The sequence below is a fragment of the Melitaea cinxia genome, chromosome 12 (genome assembly GCF_905220565.1).
Source record: "Melitaea cinxia chromosome 12, ilMelCinx1.1, whole genome shotgun sequence".
In the NCBI taxonomy this organism is placed as follows: domain Eukaryota; kingdom Metazoa; phylum Arthropoda; class Insecta; order Lepidoptera; family Nymphalidae; genus Melitaea; species Melitaea cinxia.
In genome coordinates this window covers 14,449,977-14,476,872 of record NC_059405.1, presented here as the reverse complement: position 1 = coordinate 14,476,872, position 26,896 = coordinate 14,449,977, and the positions used below count along the sequence as shown (strand labels likewise).

The 26,896-nt window shown below is 33.9% G+C and overlaps 1 protein-coding gene across 1 annotated transcript; it reads right to left on the bottom strand.

Annotated features, from left to right (window-relative positions):
• Positions 1–133: 133 nt before the first annotated feature.
• On the bottom strand, positions 134–26,896 carry LOC123658279 (protein TANC2). The gene is made up of 16 exons (XM_045593715.1): positions 26,815–26,896; positions 25,691–26,104; positions 24,904–25,017; positions 11,646–11,821; positions 10,886–11,030; positions 7,977–8,105; positions 7,304–7,435; positions 7,018–7,223; positions 5,484–6,930; positions 5,099–5,346; positions 3,951–4,236; positions 3,601–3,711; positions 3,029–3,186; positions 2,695–2,774; positions 2,164–2,398; positions 134–1,573 (listed from the first exon to the last, which is right to left on the bottom strand). Exons 1-16 carry the CDS (start codon positions 26,894–26,896, stop codon positions 1,280–1,282), a joined length of 4,257 nt encoding a protein of 1,418 aa, XP_045449671.1. The 3' UTR covers positions 134–1,279.

Genomic DNA, 26,896 nt, shown 5'->3' with positions numbered 1-26,896 from the left:
ATCTGTAAATTTTTTTTGTAATGGCAATAAATATTTAGTTCCTATTTTAAATAAAACATTTTGTGTTCTTTTTACTATTTTTTTTTCTTAACATTCTCTAGGAAAAAAATATGGTATATAAAAAAAAGTAAAGTTTCGAAGCAATATGTGTATTTATAATTATTATATACTGTCACAGAAACTATTGTACTTATTTATAATTCTTAATTGTCTACAATTTATTACAAGAGACTGTTGAGATGTGGTTTTGTATACAATTTCTCAGTCTTATATTTGTCGAATACATTGTTCTATTGTAAATGAAAGTAATGACACAAGAAAGTATTTAATGAATCATACATTTTTTAAATGTTATTTAAAATTTTCAATATAAATTGATCGTTATTTCATTCGTAAAATAAATAGACACGCTATATAATAGATACATTTAAAACCACACGTGAATTAATTTTGATACAATTTTTAATACATTATTTTGCCTTTTTCGTATAAATTTTTAAACCTAAAACATAATAAATTAAAATAAAGCAAGATAATGGGCACTTGAGTTTAACTCAAAACTATTTTTAACAATAATAACAAGTTTATTTATAATAATGGCTAATTTAAATTCTTTCTTAAACATATATTTGTCTATTACATTTTTTTTAATTTAGTAAATGAACAATGAAAAAAATATAAATGGCAAGCCAAAATTTAAGGTTCTATATATTCGAGTCAGTAAACACTAAATCCTACACCTATGCATTTCATGTATTAAGATACAATTAGAAATAATACTTATTTACAGAAACGTCATTTAATCACAAGGATTCTATTAGTGTCTAGAAAAAAAATATAAAACTAAAAATTGACGAAGTTTAACAGTTTATTTTGTCAATTAAAAAAATTAGAGCAACTTTTTTATATGCACAAAAGACAATATGAATGTGCCAGCACTAATGCATATATATATAAATCTTAATATGAACAAGACAAACGTTACATAGGAAATAGTTAAAATAAGTATACAAGCATAAAAGTAATATACGCAATATAGATAAAAAAGACAAATATATACTCAAACAAACGATATTCACAATACGAACATAGATTTTTATTTTTATTTTTGAATTTTTTTTAACCAAAAATGAAACCTAAATGCAACAATCACAAAATTTTACTATCAAATTATTCATTTCAAGGAACGTATCATCCAATGCGACTCATTGTACTGTTAAATATTTATATAATAATAATATTTTTACAAGTTCATCGAATTTTATACGATTGTTATTGATCACGGCATGTTTAAACTTATGCTGTCGTAGTTTCTCATCGAGCGCGTATCTCCATTTAAGCTGTGGGTCCCAGTGTTGATCCTTGTGAGAATCTCTTGTTGTAGGGCCTTTAGTGTTCTCATGGCTGATAAATCTGTAGAAGGGGCTAGAAGTAGGGCTCTTCTGGCGTGTGGTAAAGCATCAGATGGTTTATTAAGTGCTAGTATGGCCCTCGCCATCGCGTAGGAACATTCGAATGCGTTTGGACGTAAGACAGATGCGCGTCCAGCTAAGGCTAAGGCCTCTGATGGTTCCTGAAAATAAAAATTTTCTTTTCAGTATTTTTAGACATAGTAAGGTAGTCGTTGTAAGAATAGCTATAGACTTCCATATAATTGTATTATGTATAATTGTATATTGTATACTGTATTTATATGGAATAGAAAATTAAGTATCCCTATATCTATAATCTACTTTCTTCGAATAGACGGTTGATTATAATGAGCAAAACTTAGTTCCTGTCCATTTGTAACGTCAGATAAAATCAGATGGTATCATAGTAATTTTAACTGAGGTAGGGCACACAAAATATGGAGCAGCCCGACTGGGGTAGTACCTCGACCTTACAGAAGATCACAGCAAAATAATACTGTTTTCAAGCAGTATTGTGTTCCTGTTGGTGAGTAAGGTGACCAGAGCTCCTGGGGGGATTGGGGATTGGGTCGGCAACGCGCTTGCGATGCTACTGGTGTTGCAGGCGTCTATATGCTACGGTAATCGCTTACCATCAGGTGAGCCGTACGCTTGTTTGCCGACCTAGTGAAAAAAAAAAAAAAAAAAAAAAATTGATACAGCGCGTTTGCCCACCTCATTACATAAAAAAAGGTAAAGAAAAATTCCTTACGTTGAGCTTTCTCTTGCATCGTGACATGTTGAGTAGAAGGTTAGTCTTGAGCTGCACAAAGGCAGCCACGTGTTCTCCGGGCAGAGTTCCTGGGGAGGGGGCGGTGAGACCCTCATCACTGATGAGAGGGTTGATCTTCTTCAGGGCGTATTGGTAGCGATGAGCTGCCTCTGAAGGTCGGTTCTTGCGATACAGCATGTTCCCATCTTCTAGAAGTTTGTTCAGGAGTATAAGCCTGAAAATTGAGATATTCGTTAAGTGATGTTCGTAAATATGTTTTGTGACATTATTGTTTGGAATGTTCGAGACGATTTTATGATTTCTTCTAAAGATATTAATAGAAAGTAATGTATAGTATAGAAAGTAATATAAGCTATATCAAATATATGTGAGATTATAGTGGATAAATTAGTTATTACACAAGTGTTTATATTTTTTCATTTCAAGTTATTCCTATTTAAATATTACATGACGATATATAAAAATAGCAAAGTGTAAAAAGCATCCGATATTTATTCATTAGAAACTTACATAAATTCTGGTTTGCCTGATGCCATTACCCATGTCGTGGGACCGAGTTTGGCCCCTTTTCTCAAAAAGCAATTCACCACCTAGAGCGTAAGAAACTTGAATACCAAAAAGTAAAAAAGTAAACAATTTTATTTCTACACAAAATAAGTTTGGTAGATCACGACTTATAATTTAGCAGTTTTAGGATTTAGGATTAGGCATAAATCTATATATGACCGACTGCACCATACTGTTTCCTTTTTTTTTAGATTAGTTCTATTCAGGGGGTCTCAGTCAAATTTAGTTTACTTATCATTTAGCCGATATGACAATGTTTAGTTTGGTTTGCACTCACGGGAACATTCCGTTGTCCAATAGCTCTGTCCAGAGGTCTCAGTCCACTGTGGTCGACCCGCTCCAGTGAGGCTCCTCGTTCTAACAATAGCTCCACCAGCTCAGCTGGCCCTCCACACGCCAGCCCTAGTGGTGTCCTGCCGCTGCCGTCCGGTTGGTCTGAAAAATACATGATATGATGATGAAGATGGTATTTTTAGACATACTTATGATGATACAGCGTTATATATCTTTTTAATTTTCTCAATAGGTTATGCAGGGAGCCTGTACTCGCGTAATAGAAATGACCTGAAACGTGAATGATTACAGGGATCCATTGTATTTGATTCGATAAGAGACTGATTTTCGGCAAACGCAAATGCAATTAGTCTTAACGATCACAAGCACGGTAAACGACGGAAACAGCTCGAGCAACTTATGCGTTCTTTTTGATTGGCTTATTTTAACTTGTCAATTTGAATACGGCGTTCTTATTTACTATATAATATGCTAATCTATCAAAGTCAGGTATTAAATTATCAGCATCTTTTAAAGCGTATTTTACGATTACGCTTATTCATTAAATATACGCACCGATTATAGCACCCTTATCTAAGAGCACTTGTATTGTTGGTATTCTAGATCGGAGACTCGCCCAGCCAAGTGGCGAAATACCATCGGCATCAACGGCATTTGGATCAGCACCTGAGTAAAAATACATACTTAATTACTACTAGGGTTTTAGATATTTTTGAAAAATTGTTCATATGGTGGTCATTAAATTTCGCTTATTTTGAACCAAACTTCAAAATTTCAAAGTCTGTTTCAAAATGAAAGTATTTCAAGACAAATATGATTTACAGAACTAAATACATTGAGCTATTTCAAGATAGACAGTAGGCACTAAGTTGTTTTATTATAAAATAAACAATTTCACTACTCACCATGGGCCAAAAGCATCTCTACAACATCAGCGTGGCCCTCGGCCGATGCCAATATCAATGGATTCTTTCCTCCAGACCCCATCACATCTGCACCAGAGTCCAATAATCTCAACACTAGAGTTGTTCTACCATTTTTCGAGGCCAAAGCTAGAGGGGACATTTGTCTCGCGTTCAGGGAATATGGTGTTGCCCCTCTAATAAGTAGAGCGTCTGCGATACTTGCATTGCCAGTAGAGCAAGCTGCTGTTAAAGCTGTTTCTCCAGTTACTGGGCAGATGCCATCCGGCTGTGAAATTTTAATGCATTTAAAATTTTGCTGGAAATTTTAAATATACCGGTCTGCTGTTACCTATAACATAAGCATTAAGTTGCTTTCGATTCAACCTATAACATTCCACTGTTAGGCATAGGCCTATCCATCGCCATCTGGGAGAAGGATTGGAGCTTAATCAATCACGCTGGTCCACTGCGGGTTGCCGAATATATTCCCTACTATGAGTAACGATCGCTATCAGGTATTTATGATAACAATAGCTTAACGCGCTCTCCGAGGTATGGTGGGAAGACCCACAAAGAAAAACGTCCAAACCGGAAATAAATAATTATACAAATACAAATATCCATTCCGAGCGGAAATCGCACTCGCAAACCGGCGGTGTTTTAGGCGACTACACGCACAACTACACCAGAACGGTTTGTTGAGCTTACTTAGGGACAAACTTATATATATAATTCACAAACCATTAAAAAAATTAACATTTTTTTTCCAAATACATTTTGGAGCTCTTTGCTATAACCATTAAGAGTGATGAGCAATTAAATGATCTAAACTCTATTTTAGTAATCATAGTTATAACAAAGTGCCATAACACATGAGCATAAAGGGCCTTTTTCGCCAGTTGCCGGTAACGCTATTTGACGAATAACGGTATTTAACGGATAACGTTTATTATTATTCTTTTACACCATCGAATCCTAGTACTACTCATATTTATGGAATATTTCTATAATCGTAATGTGAATCTAAAACTTGTAGTTTTTTTAATTGAGGCCCTATTGAACAATTTTACTTCCTTCTGTAACATAAGTGTGTGTAAGTCTATTCGTAACATATCTGCAGGATAAATTTAAATTACTAAAAAACTTACAATCAGTTCTGCTGTATCCAAAAGATATTCTACAATATCTAAATGTCCATTTTGAGAGGCGGCTATCAAGGCATGTCTGGAGCCAGGAACTAATTGTTCAATGTTGTCTTCTTCAATGTCTAATGAATTTCTGTCATCTTTCCCTGTCTGGCATCCTAAGAGGTAAATTACTGTGTCTCGATGACCGTTTTTGGCTGCATGGACTAATGGAGTTTGTTCAGCAGTATCTGTGTGGCTTAGTGATGCACCTGTAACATTTCAATTGAATGTATTCTTAAATTTTAATTCTATCTTAAAGAACAGTCCATAATTATCTGTTGTATTTTTTTGTCATTATAACGAAAATTGTGGTTGTTAAATAAATAAATTAGTTTCATTTTCTTACCTGAGGCTATCAACATTCTAGCGACATCGGTGTGACCTCTTTGACACGCTAACGATAAAGCGGAACATCCTTGAGAGTTTGTCATTTCTAAATCAGCTCCAAATTCAATGAGCAATCCAACCATTGATATGATTCCTTGATAGGCATACATGCACAGTAACGGTGCGTTTCCAAGACAATCCGTTATCTGGTTGGGAGATCCTCCAGCTAATAGCATTAAACGTGAAACCTTGACGTTGGGAGTATAAATGTTTCTTAAATTTGCAACAGCTTCGCCAACGTTGGCAGAACTTGTAGCGACCATCATAGCTTGTAAATCACGAGGACATAACCCTAACTGGGCTGGTCCCATATTTCTGTACATGTGAGCTTTAAGAATGTGATGTCCTAATTCCATAGATTTCTCCGGATCTAAAGGTGCTTGTACTCTTGACAGTCTAAATGCGATTCCACAATGTCCCGCTCTTAAATCGCACAAAAATTTAGGACTTTCATTATCATCACGACGTATCAACCATTCCCTGAATGAAGGGTGAAAGAACATGTAGGTGTTATCAATTCGTTTCACTAGAAAGTCGCTAAGGCTTTCGAATCTGTGACAGAATTCTTCCCAAGGCAAAAATGTGTCGACGAGTAATGAGTTTACTGAATAGTAAATTTCTACCAAAGTGAGCGGATACAGGGCAGCCAAGCAAACACTTAAAATGTGTGTCACCTTTTCAAACGACTGCACGGTGGGGAATCTCAAATTAAATTGCAACAAAAATATTTGTGCCAGCGAAATGGGTACCACTTTGTAGTTAGTTGATTTCACAACTATGTGACTTCGCTCAAGAAGATCGAGGATTAATTTTAAGAATAAAAATGATCCTTGACTTAAGTGTAAGACGTATTGCGCGAATTTCATAACTGAATTGTGTACTCCTTCAGTTTTTCCAGTGGAGCTTTTAATATTAGTTTCTATAATAGGCGCTGCTTGGACTCTTGCGTTGAAGTATTCAAGTAAATCTTTATGTACATTGTCAGAGTCGTCTAAACTCACTCTTGTGTATGGAAGTTGTTTTGTTAATTCGAGAAACTGAGTTCTTATAGTTGCAATCACTTTAAGCCAAGATGGCATTTCCGGAACATGTCTTGTTAGGAATGAAGCGATAGTATATCCGTGATCCGGTCTATGATATTCTGCTTCACAAAGGCCATCGACGAGAATGATGCTGTTTGTCGAATCTATACTTCCATTCTTTCGTAAAATAATGAGAGGTTCTATGATTCCTCTCATGAATGCTAAATCTGGGTCCGCTATACATTCTTTAAGAGAAAGACAAGCTAAAAGATGGGGCTCGCTTAGTAGGTATTCTCTGTACGCTTGTAATCTCGGTGCTTGGCAAAGTTGTGCTGCAAGTGAGTGAACGAATTCACCTACTAGGCATGTACTGTTGTTATCAGCCTGAAAAAAATAATGATATTTAATCATAAAACTCAATAATATTACTCACAAATATCACTAAAAAATACATATAAAAATAATGCTTACTTGACAGAAATGATAGGCGACAACTTGTGATGCTAAGTGGTTTACCATTCCTGTCGCAATTTCTTCGGGCAAAATTTCCCTAATGTCCAACTGTTCTCTTAGTTCTTCGTATTCAAAGTTTCTTTTACGTCCAAAACAAGAATACTCTACTAGTTGTAGGATTAGAGCAGTTTTGCCAGTGCCTGGACACCCTGAGACCAGAATACCTGAAATTTAAACATGTTATTTTTTAACTATTTTCCCCAAATATGTCTTTATACATTAATAAGTTGAAAAAAAATTATACCGGAGGAAGTCGAGCTTAAAGCTTTTTCCATGTCTCTTATTAACCATTGCCTTCCAGAAAATACATTTTCATTTTCACTGGAAGGTACTTCGAAGAATAATGGTCGAAGAGTAAGTTGAGGCGTGGGGTGAACTGAAAGAAGAAGGAAAAATATTTATTAATATGTATTACAAACTGATGATTGGCTTCAATAACGTACAAGTTGTTTTTTTTAATTATATATAATATTTTATAATTTAATTTAAATTTGTATGTATTTGCAATAGATTTTTTTTTGGCGACCATACTTGGAAAAGTTTAGTCGACATTTGAAAATTCAAGTGCCTGAATTCAAAAGAAATAATAACCGGCCAAATGTGAGTCGGACTCGCACACGATGGGTTCCGTACCATTATTTATAAAAACGGCAAAAAAAAAACGATTGTTGTATGGGAGCCTCCTTAAATATTTTTTTTATTCTGTTTTTTATATTCGCTGTTGTAGCGACAACAGATATACATCATCTGTGAAAATTTCAACTGTCTAACTATCACGGTCCATGGTCTCAGCCTGGTGACGGACGGACGGACAGCGGAGTCTTAATAATAGGGTCCCGTTTCACCCTTTGGGTACGGAGCCCTAAGTAAGGATTAATTTTTCATCATTAGAATTACATCCTTTAAGTACTTGTTACCTTTCTTTAATTCTGAAGAAGAAGTAGACTGCTTACTACTGACTCGAGCTGATCTTCTTGCAGCTGTTTTCCTATTCTTGAAGAAACCGCTCGACATCCGTGTCAATTCTTCACGGCCATTTTGTAATGCTGAACATAAATAGGAATTATTAATATAGTGAATACTCAATAAATTCAGAAAACAAAGTGTTTGTCTCATAATTAGTCTTGTAGCAGCGCGTTAGCGCAACTGTCACAGTTCTGGCTTATGGCCGTTGCCTTGGCGATCGCTAGTTCGAGCACCACACGTGGCATACTTTTGATTATAAAAGTAGGTCAATAGGCCATATAGGTATTTGCCGATATCTGGGCCTTGTGATTATGAATTGCATGTGTTTTCGGACCCCCGACAAAGAAGCAAAATCTAATGGTGACCGTTGAGCGTAAGGCGTTTAATATTGGAGATATTAATTAAATATTTTCAAATTTTTACGACCACATAAAACTTAAACACATCTCAAAGATAATTAAATTGCGTATACTCCGATGTTTATTAGCAGACTCACTTAAGAATATTTACAACTGTCGTCGAGCTATAAAACCTTATGAGGTGTTGGTAATTTGAGAACTTACACGCAAAAAAGATCGTTAAAAGTTTGAGTGTGTGAATTAAGTGGATGATTACAAGTAAATGCCATATAATTTTCTTTTTTGCAAGAGAAGTTACTTAGCAACAAACAAAAAATATCGTAGGTAACTGTTGTGGTCAAATAAGCCAAGGATTTGAAAACTTCTCCTTTCCGCGCAGCCGACCTGATCACTTATGGGCTTTTACGCTGCTTTTAAAGTTTTCGGATCTTGTGTATCCATAAATTGTAGTTTACCGTTAGATAAGTTACTGATAGGAGAGATTCTAATAATAATAATAATTAATAATTTATTCTTTATTGTACACATTAAAAGAAGTTTACAATTTATTATACAATTCAAGAAAGAAATGTACAACAGGCGGTCTTATCGCTAAACAGCGATCTCTTCCAGACAACCAGCTTGGAGGAGATAATGTGAAACAAGCGGAAAGGGTGTACAAACTTAAAATAAAAGAAAACAAGAATAAAATCAAATATGCACACATACATGCACATACTACATACACATACTACATACTACAAACAATATTAACTATACTAAAAATTACAGAACGTATTACATAAAAATATATAAATACACTACACACATAAATACATATAAACATATACACATACAAACATACATACTCATATACACATATATACACATAATATTATAGATAACTGTACATTATTACAGTAATAGAACAAATAAGTGTATATCTTATTCAAATAGCAGTGACTAATGACGAAGTGGACGACAGTAATTTCAAAGTCTTAAGTAGTGTTCCTTAACCTTCTTTTTGAAAGATTCCAGTGATGTTGCACGTCTAATGTGTAAAGGGAGAGTATTCCATAACCATGCAGCCTCAATGCAGAATGACTTGCTGTAGAAGGCAGTAGAGTGTTTGCCGATTTTCAAAGTAAGATTTTCACTAGAACGAAGTGATCTATTGTGTGAGTCACAGAGAAACTTAAAGCGTTCTTTCAAATAAGACGGAAGGATGGGATTAAATAATATAGAATATAGGAGAGCTAGCACATGAGTATTCCTGCGCAGACGTATAGGAAGCCACTTGAGCTTCGTACGGAACTCAGAGACGTGGTCGTACTTGCGAAGACCAAATATGAACCGAATACAGAGGTTTTGGAGACGCTCAAGTTTGTTTAGTTGATCCTCCCTTAAGTCTAGATAGCAAGTGTCAGCGTAATCAAGGATAGGATGAAGAAGAGATTGAGCAAGAGCAACCTTAGTAGGAGTGGGAAGAAAATTACGTAACCTTCTTAATGAACCGATAGATGCAAAAATTTTTTTGCTAACTTCACAAATCTGTGGATCCCACGACATAATTTCGTCAAACAATATACCCAAGTTTTTTACCTTTTTACTGTAAGGAATTATAACACCGGCAAAAGTTATTTGTGTCAAATTCGGCCAATCAATTCGTGAAATAAGCTGTTGGCTTCCGATAATTATAGCCTGCGATTTTGATGGGTTAACCTTCAGACCAAAGTCTTTGCTCCAGCCATTGATACGTTCGAGTTCCTGATTTAAAGCGTTAATCGTATTAGGTAGGTCTGTTAAGCTTGTGTGTAAGTAAATTTGGAGATCGTCAGCATACAGGTGGTAGGGAGAAAAAATATATTGAGTAATAGTATTTATGAAGATTGAAAAGAGGAGTGGAGACATCACGCCACCTTGCGGTACACCGGTATTGATATTAGCCCAGTCAGAAAAAGTGTTGTGATTCTATTAGCCGAAGGTCGAATAAACCATTAATACTAGCGTGTGTTAGTGTTACTGCGTGTGATATAATGTGTACAGTACCTAGGTGACCGAGCTTAGCTCGGTATTTTTAGTAAATCGTGTTTTTTGGAATTACATATTTATAAAATATGAATAATATTTTTTTAACGACAATGATAAAAAAATATAAAATATAAATAAAAATAAATTATATATATATATATATATATATATATATATATATATATATATATATATATATATATATATATATATATATACAAGAATTGCTCGTTTAATAGTATAAGATAATGAAAAAATAGCCATCTTACACTCAACGGCCCCAACTAGAACTAACTCGTATCGGGTGTACATTTAATACACAATCACTAACGCCCAGATCACGGCAAACGTCTGTATGGCTAATACCAATGTATGTATGTCACGTGTTGAGAATGAACCTGCGACTGCCAGCATAAAAGCCAGTAACTGTTACACTAACGCGTCATCTGTACATTATAATATAATAGGCTATTTAGTTTTAATCATCTTACCAGTCACAGAATGCCGTCTACTGCCAGGACTTGATGAGGAACAGTTGCTGGCAGCTGACAACGACATTGAAGCAAGGGATCCAAGTGAGTCGCGACCAATAGGAGTCGCTGCGTCCACCTCCGACGACCCGGTCAGCGTCGATACCTTGGATAAAAACTTTGATTACATAGTTAAATAACATTTATAAATAAATCTAATAAGCCTAATCGTAAACCTAATAGGTTTCACATAGTAGATTTACTAGGTTTAGTAAAACAAATACATTTACCGTATAGTATTTTAAGTAGATTACGCAATTATATCATTGATCGATTCAGTCTACAATGTTACACTGCTAGGCATAGCCATCTTTCTCCATGTAAGAAAAGAGTAGAGCTAAATCCACTATCGCTTCACTGTGTATAGTTGGATAATTGTGCCAGATGTCTATGAAAACAACTAGCCCTAACAGCTGTATGTGCTCTCCGAGGCACATTAATGATTTTATGGACATTCTGTCTACTTTATATCTTTTGTGAAAGTAACACAGATAGCTAATACTTCAGCCTATGGCAGTCCACTGCTGGACATAGGCCTCCCCAAGTTCGCGCCAGACGTCCCGGTTTTCCGCAATCCTCATCCAGCCTACACCGGCAATCTGATAGCCATACTCATGTATAATAATGATAATGTATCCAAGTTTTATATCAGCGTTGTTAAAAGATACTCCTATTATGTTTTCTAGAAATATTTTTTTTTACATACAAGATGATAACTTACAGGACTCGTATTATGGGATGCCAAGGTATGAGCGTCCAAAGATGCTAATGACGTGCAGCTATCCCGGGATTTGTTCCGGGATCCGCGTCTCTCGCCAAGCAGTAATCCCAATCGCATGTATAGATCATTCTGCCGCCTCGACTCGTATCCTTGCTTGATGTGGCCACCCTCGTCATCTGTAAGATAATTCTAATATTATTTTATGATGATTAGTGTAGCGAACATGCATCACACTCATTTCATGCTTGTGCTGTATTTATAGTGTATTGTATTTTATACATGGCAATATTTATTAATTAAATACGTTTTTTATATAATATACCTGGCAATTACAACAAAAAACAAAAAAAAAAAAATTAAGGTCACAAAATATATTGATGATTCTGGATCACAAACAACACCACTTTCTTGTAGGAATTGGTGCAATTTTTAAAATTTTGTAGTTTATGTAAAAAAAATCCCATGCTACATTTTACATCAAAACACGTACAAAATAAAACTAGCAATTATTCCCAATCTTAATTACAAAAAAAAAAACTGCAAATAAACATGCAAAAATTAAATTGCAATATTTTTAATTGTGCAATAATTTTATATAGGTGATTGATTATGCGTACATAAATTTATTTACAAAAATGCTTATTAATTACACTTAATCAACTACTTAAAGGATAGTGAAAGGCAGTAATACAATCGACTGTTAAAATTAACTCCAATAAAAACTGTCAAAGAATCTCTTCAATTCTCTTTATCAACTACATTATCATTACAGCCTTTACAGTCCACTACTGGACATAGGCCTCCACAAGTTTACGCCAAAAATAGCGTGAACTCATGTGTTTTGCCCATAGTCACCACGCTTGGCAAGCGGGTTGGTGACCGCAGGGCTGGCTTTGTCGCACCGAAGACGCTGCTGCCCGTCTTCGGCCTGTGTATTTCAAAGCCAGCAGTTGGATGGTTATCCCGCCATCGGTCGGCTTTTTAAGTTCCAAGGTGGTAGCGGAACTGTGTTATCCCTTAGTCGCCTCTTACGACACCTACGGGAAGAGAGGGAGTGGTTATATTCTTTAGTACCGTAGCCACACAGTATCAACTACATTATCTTCATCCTAATCCATGTATCCATCCATGTATTAGAATGTAGTACCCAAAAGGTAGTAAGTCACTATATCACTGAAATAAGAATTATTTAGAGCTACACAATATAACTTAAGGTACATTGTTTGTCAAATTGTGACAATATTTGTCAAACGGCGACAAAAAAAATTCATTGTACATAACTTGTTGAAAATATGATTTGTCAATCGATTAATCGTTGTGTATGACCGCAGTTACACTTTTATTCGCTTTTCGCTTTCCCTTAATAAATTTTTCGACGTTGTAATTATGGATACATATCTGGGGTATTATAAATTAATAATAAATAAAGATCTTATAACATACACATTTTTTACCTTTTAGATAAACGCACACTAAAAAAATGATTCAAAATAACAATAGCCACGCTACGTATTTTCCATTTTTATGTCAATTGTAGTTCATCAAACTTATTTCAAGTTCACGGAACTGTTTTTGCACAATTACATTTATTAAATGCTTAGTCAAGGAAATAGTCGTATCTTCTCACGGATTATGAGAAACCATAGCAAACGATTCTCACACTTAATATTAAAATATGCTTACTTTCTTATCATGACTACTAGAGTTTGAGATTAAAGCCATTGTTCGCTGACTACAGTAACTAAAGCGTAATAGATAAAAGCGTATTTTATAAAATAATTTTCATAATTGTAATTGCTAATACGTACAAATAGAAATTGTTGAATTTTTATGAGTTATTAGAATGAATTAGGATTAACTTTTATAATTACTTAAATAACGAGTAATTTTTTTTTTGAGATTAATAATTCAAACTGTAAACATTCATCTAGTTCACTTTTTATTCCATGGCGCTTATCGTGATTATTGTTAAGAAAGAAACTGAGAGCTTTAAAATAATAATCAGGGTAAGTTCCGTAGGATAAAATGTTTTCATATTGACCGTGAAAGTTTAAAAAGATTTAAATTTTCTCAGAAAATCAGAAAAACCTAAACCATATACATGTTTACAATAATCATAATATCAGTGAACGGCTATTTAATTCAAAGAAAAGTGATTTGACTATTCAAACACTTGATTTTGTTACCCGGTAGTATTGTGGACGAGGTTATAATACTGTTGTACGTCAGTCAAAAGGCAATCAGTAATTTTGGAATAAAGTTAAACTGTCGGTCCCGGTTGTTATCAAGTACACCTGATAGCGATCGTTACTCGTAGTAGGGAATATATCCGCCAACCCGCATTGAAGCAGCGTGGTGGATTAGGCTCTGATCCTTCTCCTACGAGGGGAAAGAGGCATATGCCCAATAGTGGAATATTACAGGCTGAAGCGTCTAGCGCTGAAATAAAGTATGAGTCGGTGAACAAAACAAACATCGTTTTAAAGTTTTTATATTAGATTTTGATGAAAATGATAGAGCGTTAAATTATAAAATGCGTTCGTCCATGAAAGGTTGGGATGATTTTGTCGGAGACTGCGGTGTAAGACGAGACGGGCACCTGTTTACGTGGGAACTAACGTCGTTCCGTACCTTTAATATGATATCCTGTACTGTCATGAAAAGGGCGAAATCATAGGCTAACACCTATGATATCTAGAGCGATTTGCTCTTAAAGCGAGTTATATGAAATACAGTATATTTGTTATAATTTTAAAATTATATTTGAGAAACATTAATAATGTCTAAAGTTTGTCATATCTATACAAATAAATAAAGTTGGAGTGTCTGTTTGTTCCGGCTAATCTCTGAAACGGCTGGACCGATTTTGATGCGACTTTCACTGGCCGATAGCTGATGTAATAAGGAGTAACTTAGGCTACTTTTATTTTAGACATTTATTTGATTTATAACTCTGCGAACTAAACAGTAACTTTTTTGTTATATTACATGAGGACGAAGTCGCGGGCAAAGCTAGTAAGTAATTTAATATAAACGTTTAAATATATTTTGAATAGTGTAATTGATGGTTTCACGGCTTCTCGACGAAGATTGGACAGAGCGTCTATTGTTTAATTTCCTTTGACCGACCGTTCATGGGAAAGTGATCTACTTACAAAATGTCAAATTTCCTATAATGACATAACGATTAAACAATAGGTACCTTTTTCATAATGATTACGCTTTGGTTATAAGTTGATTTGAGATCGGGAGTAAATAATATAATTATCGAAAGTTTGTCGGTTGGTCGGTTTTTGTTTTTCCAATATTAACAAAAATATACAAGTAATGGAAATTGTAGCAATTCCGTAATTATTAGTTGGTTTGCTACCATGAATCTTTTATTTTTTTTTTAAATGTAGAATTGTTTTCACGTTCGTTAAACGTGTGTAATAAATCAGCTTTTAGTGAAATAAATATTTTTATTTCATTTTGTTTCATTACAAACTATTGTTATCTAATGTTATCTCAATTAAAACATTTTGGCGACGCACACGTGGGTGACGCTATAACTAAAGAATTGCTTTAGCTTATATATAAGTGAAGCATTTTATATTATAGAATAAAAATAATTATTAGAATTAAAAAAAAACACGAAATAGGAAATTATCGGAAAACTTAAGGATTGTTTAAGCTAAACGCGCTCAAATTTTCGCAAGATAATGTCTTATCGAGGCAGCCACAATTTTTTATCTATACTAATATTATAAAAAGGAAAGATTAGGTTGATTGTTTGTTTGCATTGAATAGGCTCTGAAAGTAATGAACCGATTTGAAAATTTCTTTCACTGTTGGGAAGCTACTCTATCCGTGTGTGACATAGCCTATGTTACATTTTCACAAAATTAGGGTAAAAATATTTTGAAATTGAAAATAACAAACAATCAAACATTCTTGTAATATAATAATATAAATAATAGAATACACCATACCAACACGAGTAAGAGAGAGCGCAGATCGTGAGCTTTAGGAAATTGTCCGCTTAGTTTATGGTTTTCGTGAATAAGCAAAACATTTCGTAGTCATGATTCAAATTAAACATGTAATTATAATAATTGCTTGGAGACACTCGACTTAGTCGTCGGAGAAAGTTTTCATGAGACATTTAACTTGATCTTTGACTTAACAATTAGGTACAAAATATAATTTACGTTTATTTTTATGGTATACAAATTTTGTGAACGTATCCTGATATATTTTAAAGGTATTTTTTTTATTTTCAAGTAAAAAGAAATATATGTGGGGCATTACATAAGCTGAAGATAATTAAGATGATTATAAATAATTCCACAAAAAAGCACATTGTTACTGAAAAAAGTATTTTTTCGATAGATTCTTACCAAAGTTATCTGTTTGACAGATGTTTGAGATAAAATGATTACATGTTTTTGAGGCCATTAGTTTTAAGGCCTCATTCGATTTTAATAATATTCATTACAGATATTATTAAAAGTATAATTAAACTGCAGTGTAGATTAAGCTTAATAAGACGGATACAAATGGGATATACAAAATTAGAATTGTGAACAGTCACTGGTGATCAAAAGTTTCAAATAAATCTGTTCTCAAGCAATTTAAGTAAGGCTTATAAATAATAACAGACATTAAAACGTCCCATAATGCTAATGATATTATTCAAATGGTTGGCTATGTGGGTCAGTGCGCTCGTGACAACGTCAGGTGTAAACTAGAAGCGAATTGTATAATGATATTGTAAGGCAAGGAGAATTTTACGGAAATATACTTCTTTTGTTTAAATTTTTGCGATTAATTTTGTAAAAAATTTTCGTAAACATTTAATACTTGTTTTGGGTATTTAGTGATGCTGTCAAGATGTGTTAGCAAATAATTTTAAGTCCGCGAACATGCCTTGCGACTTCATTCGTGTAAAAATTTTGTATAGGTCTAATACTCTTAAAATAAAATGTATAATAAACGCTTCATACTCGACGATACTAATAGAATCAAATTATTGTTTATGGGTCCGGAAACATACATTACACATACATCTGTATGGTCTATAATCTATATAAACATTTCTAATATATAATTATGGTCAACGAACCCGCCAGCGCATATTTGAAGTCACCACTATACCAAGGTGTAGTAAATTTTTAAAATCCTAATTTATTCTATAATAAACATTTTTACACGAAATATAATGAATGTAACTAAAACTTTTTTTTCTTATTATTACAAATTAACTGACCGTGTAAATTCAATGACATGTAATACCATAATTACAATAATTATAACGGACCACCGGACCGTGACCTAAGTCACTATGTGGAACATTTTTAAAAATTATTTTTACACTTTATTTATGATAAAATTCTACAATATTTAACTGAGGTAGCGCATAGCAGGAAATTTCCTGTTCAAAATATGGAGCAGCCCGACTGGGGTAGTACCTCGACCTTACAGAAGACCACAGATAAATAATACTGTTTTCAAGCAGTGTTGTGTTCCTGTTGGTGAGTAAGGTGACCAGAGCTACTGGGTGGTGGGGGGGTGGGGGTAGGGTCGGCAACGTACCGGGATGCTTCTGGTGTTGCAGACGTCTATAAGTTACGGTAATCGCTTACCATCAGGTGAGCCGTACGCTTGTTTGCCGACCTAGTGATGTTTAAAAAAAAAATACTATACGGTAATATAATAACACCGACTTCAATTACATCGACAAGTAATACAACGTAGGTATACGAAAAAATAGTCAAGTAAAAACGCATTATTAGATATATCTCGAAAAAGGGTCGTTAGATCTTAAATTAATTTAAATGGGACCAAATGACACCCACCACCTTTCGATTAATTTTTTTTTGTCGAAATCGGTCCACTCATTCAAAATTTCTGAAGTAACATACCAAAAAATAAATAAAATACAATCGAATTGAGAACCTCCTCCTTTTTTGGAAGTCAGTTAAAAAAGTGCGCGACTGGAGTTTACTCTTAAAGAAGACTACGATTATCGTAATATTTAAATATTAAAATGTTTTATTAAATGAAGTGTAATTAGATAAAAAATAAAATTCTAAAATTAAAACATAAATTGACGCAAGTTTTTCGTATCGGTATAGCAAATGTTGGTATACTATTATATCTACTACAGCTAAAAGCGCTTTAAAGCGTTGCTCTCTAGAGTAAATCACAGCGTAGGTGCTGTTTGTTCTAAAGCTATCTTTAGAAATTAATATATTTTAATTTATTTTTGTGCACAATAAAACATTTGTAGACTGATAACTTAGATATGAACGTAGGCTATAAAATATTACGTTATGACACACAGAAGCGGAGCAGTAACGATAAATGTCAACCGTTTTGACGTTAAAACTCAAAGTAAATTAAACCGTGCAGTACGCTCACAATTTGCATAACAAGTAACTTAACGAGATGTAAATTTTAAAAGTAAAGGTAAAACATATATTGAAGCATAAGAACAAAGAAAGGGAAATTTAAATTTAAATCTAAACTAAAATTATTTAATTTTATACATGAATTATTGTTATAAAAAAAGTGCATTAATTTGTGTGTCATCCACTACAACTTACACATATTTGAACTAAGTGGATGAAAAGAGTTTTTTATTCACAATTAAAAATTTAACAAAGTACATAATTATATACAGAAAGAGGGTGAAATACATAATAATAGGAATTGAAAAAACTTTATTCGAATAGGCATCTAAAGCACCTTCGAATCGTTATGTTACCAATTAAAGTATAGCTTAAGATAAAAAGTGAAACTATCATCGATTCGAAATGTCGATCGGAACGAAACTTTGTAACTTATTTAAAAAAATATGGCTTAATGAAGGCTATAGTGAATATTTTTAACTGCGTCTTGAGAAAGAGTGACTTCAATTTTATTTATTTGACACGTGTCAAACAAAAGCGTTAAAGTTTAATTTAGCATACAGTACAATGGCAATGACAGTAACCTTTCACATTGCATTGTATAATTCAATTGTATTTATGTTATACAACATTTCACGTCATAGAATAGGTGTATTTGGGAAGTGCTATGTTTTTAAATATTGCAAAATATAAATTATCGTATTCACATGCACTAAATATAGAATAGAATAGAATATACTTTATTGCACACCACTCGGCAAAAAATTACATAAAACAGTTATTTACACATAGAGATAGTAATGTACAAAGGCGGTCTTATCGCTTAGTAGCGATCTCTTCCAGACGACCTTTAGATATAGGATAATATGCATTATATAATATTTATCATAGTGAATTTTATTATTAAAGTAAATATTAATATTATATACGAAAATTAATCTCGAAATACGTAGTTAAGCGTTAAACTTGAGGTCAGCTGGATCAATTCGGTTAGTAGCTAATACTTTGTACAATATACTAATAGCTTCCAAACATAAAAGTTTTTCAGAAAATTCTAAAACGGGAAAATTATATTATATTTATTAAAATCAATGGAAACCTCTTTACTAATGAGTATTAGAAACATTTAACAAACAAAAAAAGATAGCGGCATTAATAAATGTCCTCACGTTTTAACGATGATTGATTTAAAGACGCGATGTCAAAAATACAAGCTCAATACAACATCACAGCGCTTGACAACATTTCATTAAAATGTATGATTCTATTTCAATAAGTCACTGTTCCGAGTCTGACGGACGCACTGTCAAGGCCTCACACGAAGTATTTCACTTCGATTCATTTGACGGATGGGTTATTGTTTCCAAAGGTCAGCGAAATTATTTTATTTATATTGATGTGAAATTCACAAAGTTTTCTAAGTGGGATTTATGCGGTAGCCTTAAGTGGTGGTTAAACTTAAGACTTAAGCTTCTCAAACTTTATTAACATATTTAGGAAGTATAATTCTTTTTAACTTTATAAATAATACAAAAGGAGAGTTAGTTATGCCCTAATAATTTAAACTAAAGCTTATTAAATATGGTCTTAAGCGTATTTATTTCTTCAAACAATGCTTCGTTGAGTTAAAATTAATAACAATAAAAATCTTTACACCTCAACAAAGATCGTCAGTCCGAACAATACCTGCCCACTTAAATTTTATGGGTCATAGGTCTTGTCCACAGTTTGACGTGACGGTTAAAGTTGGGCTAAAATAAATGTTACACAATATACGTCATAAAAGAGAGCGGATTTAATGAAAGGCGGAAGCGGAAGAGGTAGCCATATTTTCTTAGATATATTTTATTTATATTTATACTAGCTGTGCCCCGCGGTATTAATTTAAAGAAATTAATTAAAATAAAAAATCAGGCTCATTAATTTAAAGAAAAAAAAAATACCCTATAGCCTTCTTCAGTAAATAGGCTATCCAAAACAAAAATAATTTTTCAATTAAAATCAATAGTTCCTGAAATTAGCACGTTTAAACAAACCAACAAACTAGCACACTTTTCATCTTTATAATATTAGTACAGTAGTTAATTTACTAGTAGATCCGTCAACCCGCATTGGAACAGCTCTGATGCTTCTTCTACTCGGGGAAAGAGGCCTATGCCCAGTAGTGGGATATTACAGGCTGAAGCAAAGCAAGCAAGGCAAGAATAAAATTGGAGTGTCTGTTTGTAATATTAAAATAACCACTTTTTACTAAATGCCTATGGATGTATACACGATACATATACCAAAATGTCATATTTTTAAATTTTTATCTGTCTTTCTGTTTCTTCCGGCTAATCTCTGAAACGGCTGGATCGATTTGAACGGGACTTTCACTGGCAGCTGATGTAATAAGGCGTAAATTAGGCTACTCTTATTTTTGTTTGTTTTTACAATATTTTTTTTTAATTCCACGCGCACGAAGTCGCGGGCACAGCTAGATCATTTATAAAACCCGCTCGCTTGTGTACCATGTACATTTCTGTAGTCAGTTTTAACAATTTTTGAATGATGCAACATCTACATACGTGCCGTCTCATTTTGATGGGCTCTTGTTATTATTCCTGCCCTTTGGCTTCTCTTGCACTGACTCGAGTCCCGTTATCTCGTGATGAGTGTATTAACACTGCTAATGTCAGTAATCTCTCAATTACATAATAAATGCCATTGTATTAATAATTCTTACGGTTATTACTGTAACGTTTTTACGATCTATTTGATCATATAATTTACATATGTATATTTTATTTTTAGTTCAGTATAAAAAGAAAAGGCAAAAGTTAGTATAAAATTATTGTAAAAATAAAATGCAAATTAAAATTGTAGTTGTCACTCGCTAAGTGATATTAAATCGATTTGCGTTTTAAAAATAAGAACTACTTTAATTTTTAAATACTTGAAATTTATCGGTGTAAAATTGCTAAGAATCGTTTTATAAACTAAAATAATATTTTTGAATATTTTTCTGCAAGACCGAATTTTGGGCACAAGTATATTAATTCTTCGTAACAGAAGAACTAATTAAAATGCCACTCTGTAATTAAGAGCAATAATAATGTAACATTTGAAGACAAAATATGTATTCAGTCGACCTGCACTGACATACAAAGTTAATCCATAGTTAATTACTGCAGTGAGCATATTGGCACTTGCAAACTAGAACTGGCACAAAAACACAGTATTGCCAAAATTGAGGTTATAAACGGTTGCACATAAGTAAATGATATGTTCGACAGTGGTGTTTTTTGAACTTGTATCATGGCTGACTCAACAGTAATATAGGAGATCCGAACTATAGACGGACCTCATCCATCTGCTTAATGGATGAAAATTATTATTTTACTAGCTGACCCCGCAAACGTTGTTTTGCCATATATTTTATTAACCTTCACAACCCCTCCTCCCTTATAACTTAAGGGAATGAAAATTAGATGTTGGCCGATTTTCAGATCTACCTGATATGCACACAAAATTTCACAATATTTTAGTAACCCTCTTAACCCCCCCCCCCCCCCCCCCCCCCTTATAATTTAGGAGGTATGAAAAATAGATTTTGTTTGATTCACAGACGTATTTGATATGCACACAAAATTTCATGAGAATCAGTCAAGCCGTTTCGGAGGAGTTTAACTACAAACACCGTGACACGAGAATTTTATATATTAGATTATATTAGAAAAATAATTGTGAAATAATATAGCCAACCCGGTTAAAATTATTAGTCAGGCTATATTTAATTCAAAATTGAAAAAAAAATTATTTAAAAATGTTCCTACGAGATTAAATAATAAATTTAATACGACAGTACGAAGCCTGTAGAAAATGCAGACGTTGGGTTATCTATTATTTTCCTGGTATAACTACTGAGTGTATACTATATATTGTTTTAGTACTTTCACCCATATATTTAATAAATAAATCTTACATTAAAATGAGTGTTGTTTCATTGCATATACGATGACATAGGATTGCCTGCTAAAACACTGGTTTTAATGGCGGTTGCTGAATATGTATAATATAGCCTGGCCAGAAATTTTTAAGCCAACCCTTTTGCGATTTATCTTTAATATACTAAAGAAGATATTTATTTAATTTTTATCCACTAAGATGGGTGAAGATTACGTCTAGTGTTGATTTTAGGCCAATAGCGAACTTGACGGAATAGCGACTTTGGAAATGACACAAATATATAAAATTTCGTATAATCTTGATTAGTGTCAAATATTTGTACAATTGTATCATTACATAGTAAGTATAAAAAAAGTCGCTTCCAGCTGTCTGTTTGCTTAGATCTTTAAAACTACACACCGGATTTTTATTATTTGTTTAGTAAATAGTGATTCCAGAGGAAGGTTTATATGTATAATACGAGTACATGCATAATATAGTAGAGGAACACTGATAGTTTTTGCCACCGTGCGAAGCCGGGGCGGGTCGCTAATATACTTATATATTAAGAATGACACTGCATTAGTGTATTAGGTCGTTGGTGTTGATTGTTAGATAGGATGGTTTTGTCAAGAAGCAAGCAAGAATCATTCTTTTGTAAATAATTGTTATATGTCTATGACGCGTAATTTTGATGAACTTAAGTATTATAAAAGTCAAGTTAACTTTAGTTATACGATTCAGTCTACCACAGTTCAAGCTGGACACAGGTCTCCCTAATCTCGCACCACACTCTAGCTAAGCGTATCTGCAAAATTTGTCATTATAATTTGGACAAGCAGGTCAATCATCACAAAGTTAGGGATTCAGTATCAACTTTCCTCGTTCAGAGCAAAATAAACCTATGCCCAACAGTGGGACACAGACTGTTACAGATATAATACCCCAATGTGAGTATGAAACCTTGATTGATGCATGGGACGAAAGCGGTGAAGGCGTCTCTCACCTTGTTCCATATAATAACGACATGCCCACTCAGCGAACAATCGTCCAACCTTCGCCCACAGTGCTATTGACCGACAATTTGTCAGATTATGTCGGATTAAATACCTCAATCAAACCAGATGGAAGTTTGAGATTAAACGCGAATTATATCCCTTTCATTTCGATTGTGGATAAAGCCATAACTGTTTCCTGACTAACGGTTAGTATTAATGATACGAGCTTATTGATTGTAATAATGTATCTGTAGATAAGTTATGTTTGTACAGTCATATCAATAAGAATATGATTATTGAAGTTTTATGTCTTAGTAGATAATTGTTACACATAGCTGTAGCGTCACGTTATAGCCTAAAACTTTCTTCATAAGCATATTTTAAACCTCAAAAATAGAACCACTACAAAACCCTAATATTTTTTTTTTCTCTTTATATTTTGTTACTTTTTTTTCGACTCTTGCTTTGTAGATGTAAAACGTTTTTGTAAATTTAGATATATGCACGTTCGATATGTTAAAACACAAGCAAAACGAAAGCAGCTTAGTTTTACTGATACAACTGACTTAAAACACACAAAAAATATTTAAAGCTATATTGATAATAATATATAAATCTATATAATAATAAAAGCCACTCAAACAACACAAGCTTACAATAATACAAGATGGAAATGACAACCTCACATTTAAACTAATCTTGATAAATCCTTACTAAGTTTAGAAAACATATTGTATGCTAAAACTAGGTTATAAAAGGAGTTAGAAAGGCGAATAACGCTAAGCGTAATACCCTCGAATGGTCAGACGATGTACGTAAGCGATAAACATGTTAAAACATGGCTATTTGTATGTACGCATTATTCAAAATTGCTTCGAAATACCGCAGGCCATTTTGTTTTCATCACGGTGTTAAATTATAGTTTTGTTGCGTTTATTGTAATATTCGGATTTACTAAGTTGTTTCACCAAATTTTGATGATAATATCGTAATTTAGAAATGTATTGTACGTTTATGGACGTAGTTACACAATTTCTATTTCAAAATCAAAAATAACATTATTTAAATAGACTTCATATATTATTTTTAAAAGAGAAGTTCCCACCGATTCGGTATGTAGATTCTGCAGAGAAGTATCGAAGAGAAACTTCGCAGTTACTCTTTTGTAAATAATAATATAAACTAGGAGACTCCGCAGTCTCTTCGTTATTCATTATATAAGTTGAATAAAATTCTTGAGATATTCTATTTGGCGACCATAACCTCTAGCAACTATTTTATTCAAAAGTGTTAACAAGTACCTAATTGGGCACATTATTTTTGTCATCGTCGTTTTATAGCTTTTGTTATGCCACTTTTTCTCTTGTCAACGTCTCAAACTCAGTTACAAAGATTCGACTCATGCGTGGATCAAAAGGCTTTCTAGCGTTCGTAACTGACAGGCAAAAGGAAAAATTGTCGATTCATTTAACAAAACCTATTGATAGCCAATTACATATGTTAACTGCAATGAATAAATTAGCATTCTCAGATATGAAGATGTAAGCTTATAAATAAATAAAAAGATTAAAACACGCAAATTAAACACAGATGTACAAACCAAACAAAAAACTGGTTTGGATAAAAAAGCTGTGCATCAAATAACCGAGACGACGGGCAAATGCAAACGCGCAAAAAGATGTGCAAAAATCGAGCGGCCGTGCCCGATTGGGCTCGAAGGAATGTGGATCGAATACCGTCCGAAGTATTTGTTTTGAACATAATTAGAACCTTGTAGAGCTTATAAGACTTTGACGTGTTATATTATTTAAGAAACTGTTGCTTTTGAGAAATTAATCTTTGTAATTTATTTATTTAATCTTTTTGATTATTTGCATTATTGGTTCCGAAGGAAGTAAATATTCGATCAACATTCCTCCAAAAGATAACAAGTTGCCGTGCCTGTCAATTGGTTGAGTCCGTGAGGAACGGAGGAATGGGCGGACCACAGCGACCTTATTTTATTGAATACAAGACTTGGCCACGCCGCACTCCTGGGACCCTCCTCCGGTAATCCTGTTAAAATATACCCATCAGGTAACCACATTCATTTATTTGTCTTTGCTAAATTAGAAGCGGACATCATTATTCATTAATAACAATCGTAACGACAGCGGTACGAATTAACAAATCATAAAGGACACAGTATTATACATTTATGAACAGAAATGTTACTCGATTGATTAAGAACAGTAGCGGTCGAGCAAGTGTTGTATTGAATTTAAACTATAATTTATCGAGTGCGCAGCTGTGATCAGGCTGCTTTATATTTCGACGGGACCGGAATGATGTAATTAATGGAAATCGAAAATGTACCAGATAGTGAGATAATGTTCGCCGGCCCGCTGTCTGCGCGGGCAGGATTGCAAAAGTCTGATCTGTACCTAAATTAATAAATACGCTAGGCAGACAACCGGTCCTTTGCGGAACCCCCTACGTACATCCGGCGGGAGCGCGTGGGCTCAGCGCGATTGTCATTCACCATTATTTAAGTCTCGATGAATCCTCGTTTCTATGCACATCAAAGAATCTAGTCGGTAAGTGAGAGGCTTTGTGAATGAAAATTTATTTCGATCTCAGGCGTTAATGTAGTAAAGTGCACTGCGTCTTACGCAACGCAATGTAAACCGGAGGTCACCGCGGTCCCACAGGTATGCAAATTGAAAGATGACATGCGATAATAGCTTACCAGAAAGTGGCACGTGGTTTTCATTTGAATGGCGACCACTACGTTGTCCGAAAGGACTCCGCAAGGATTTAGGACTGAGAAAGAATCTTCTCCTCGTATGCGGTGGTGTTGGACAACTTTGAGCAAGGCTTGATGGCTGTTTTGGTGGTTTTGGAAGCCGAGTGGGCGACTGCCATTCCTGGTCGACTTGTCTTTGAGGAGATGGTGTGTATCTCTCCATGACTTGCCTCCTCCCTTGACTTTTTCTGGCACATATAGGGCAAGTTTCGTTCCTGAACATGCAGGAATAGCACCGTTCATGACCACACGTGTCGATCAATTTTCTTTTTTTACCCTTATCAAAGGGCATATTACAACTCGGACAGGTTGTGCCTCCAGTTTCGCTATCCAGGAGTTGCCGTAGTGCAGCTAAATCTGTAACAAAAAACCATAATATTACTGTTTGTTCATTGTTTGAATACAATTAAAATTTGATATTAATAGTAAGCTCTGATGTCACAGCAGAATTTCGCATGGAAATTTATTTAAGCCAGAATATCCTTGTCGTTACCTTGTGGAGTATAATTGCACAATTCATTTTATGCGAGAATGTAGTACAAGCAATTATATATAAATGAACACGTAGAATTAAATGTAGGTGATTTATACTTGAGCAAGATTAATTATAACATAAAGAAGGTATATGATTTTTCCTCTAAAAATCAAGATGCCCTTAATATATAACACGTTGGACTCAACAGTTTTTAATGAAATCTGATTTATTGATTCGGCTGATAGCAGTGAAATTCGTTAAGAGCGTCTCCCAAAGATTTATATCAACGTTTCGTATTAAGCGATACGTTAATCAAATATCTTTAGCACATAGTAATTAAATTTCGATATCTTGAATACGAAAATCGCAAAGTTATGTGCTGTACACATTGTAAACCTCGATTTAAACAGACAAATGACTATAAAATTGACGGCAGCAAGCCTTTGGGTCGAAGTCTTTAGGTCTTTTGCAGGCTCCCTTAATCTTTTTTTAAGCACTGGTGCCGTCGATATATGTGCATTTAAGGGAAATAAGTTTTTACGATTCAAATTATAAGATTGAAAGTTTAACGATCGACAACTTGATTTATTACTTTCTTGAATGTTCGATTCTTTGTAAACAATATTTTTCGCGGTGTCCAAGCTCGTTTCAAGAGCCCGAGGCACGCTTTCCAT

Bases quoted from the DNA above. Each gene is read 5' to 3' on its own strand.
- LOC123658279 (XM_045593715.1), bottom strand. From the start codon at position 26,896: ATGGAAAGCGTGCCTCGGGCTCTTGAAACGAGCTTGGACACCGCGAAA. The intron at 7,436-7,976 runs GTAACAAGTACT...TTCTTCTTTCAG, and splicing joins TTCTTCAGAATTAAAGAAAG to TTCACCCCACGCCTCAACTT. The intron at 7,224-7,303 runs GTATAATTTTTT...TTTAAATTTCAG, and splicing joins TTTAAGCTCGACTTCCTCCG to GTATTCTGGTCTCAGGGTGT.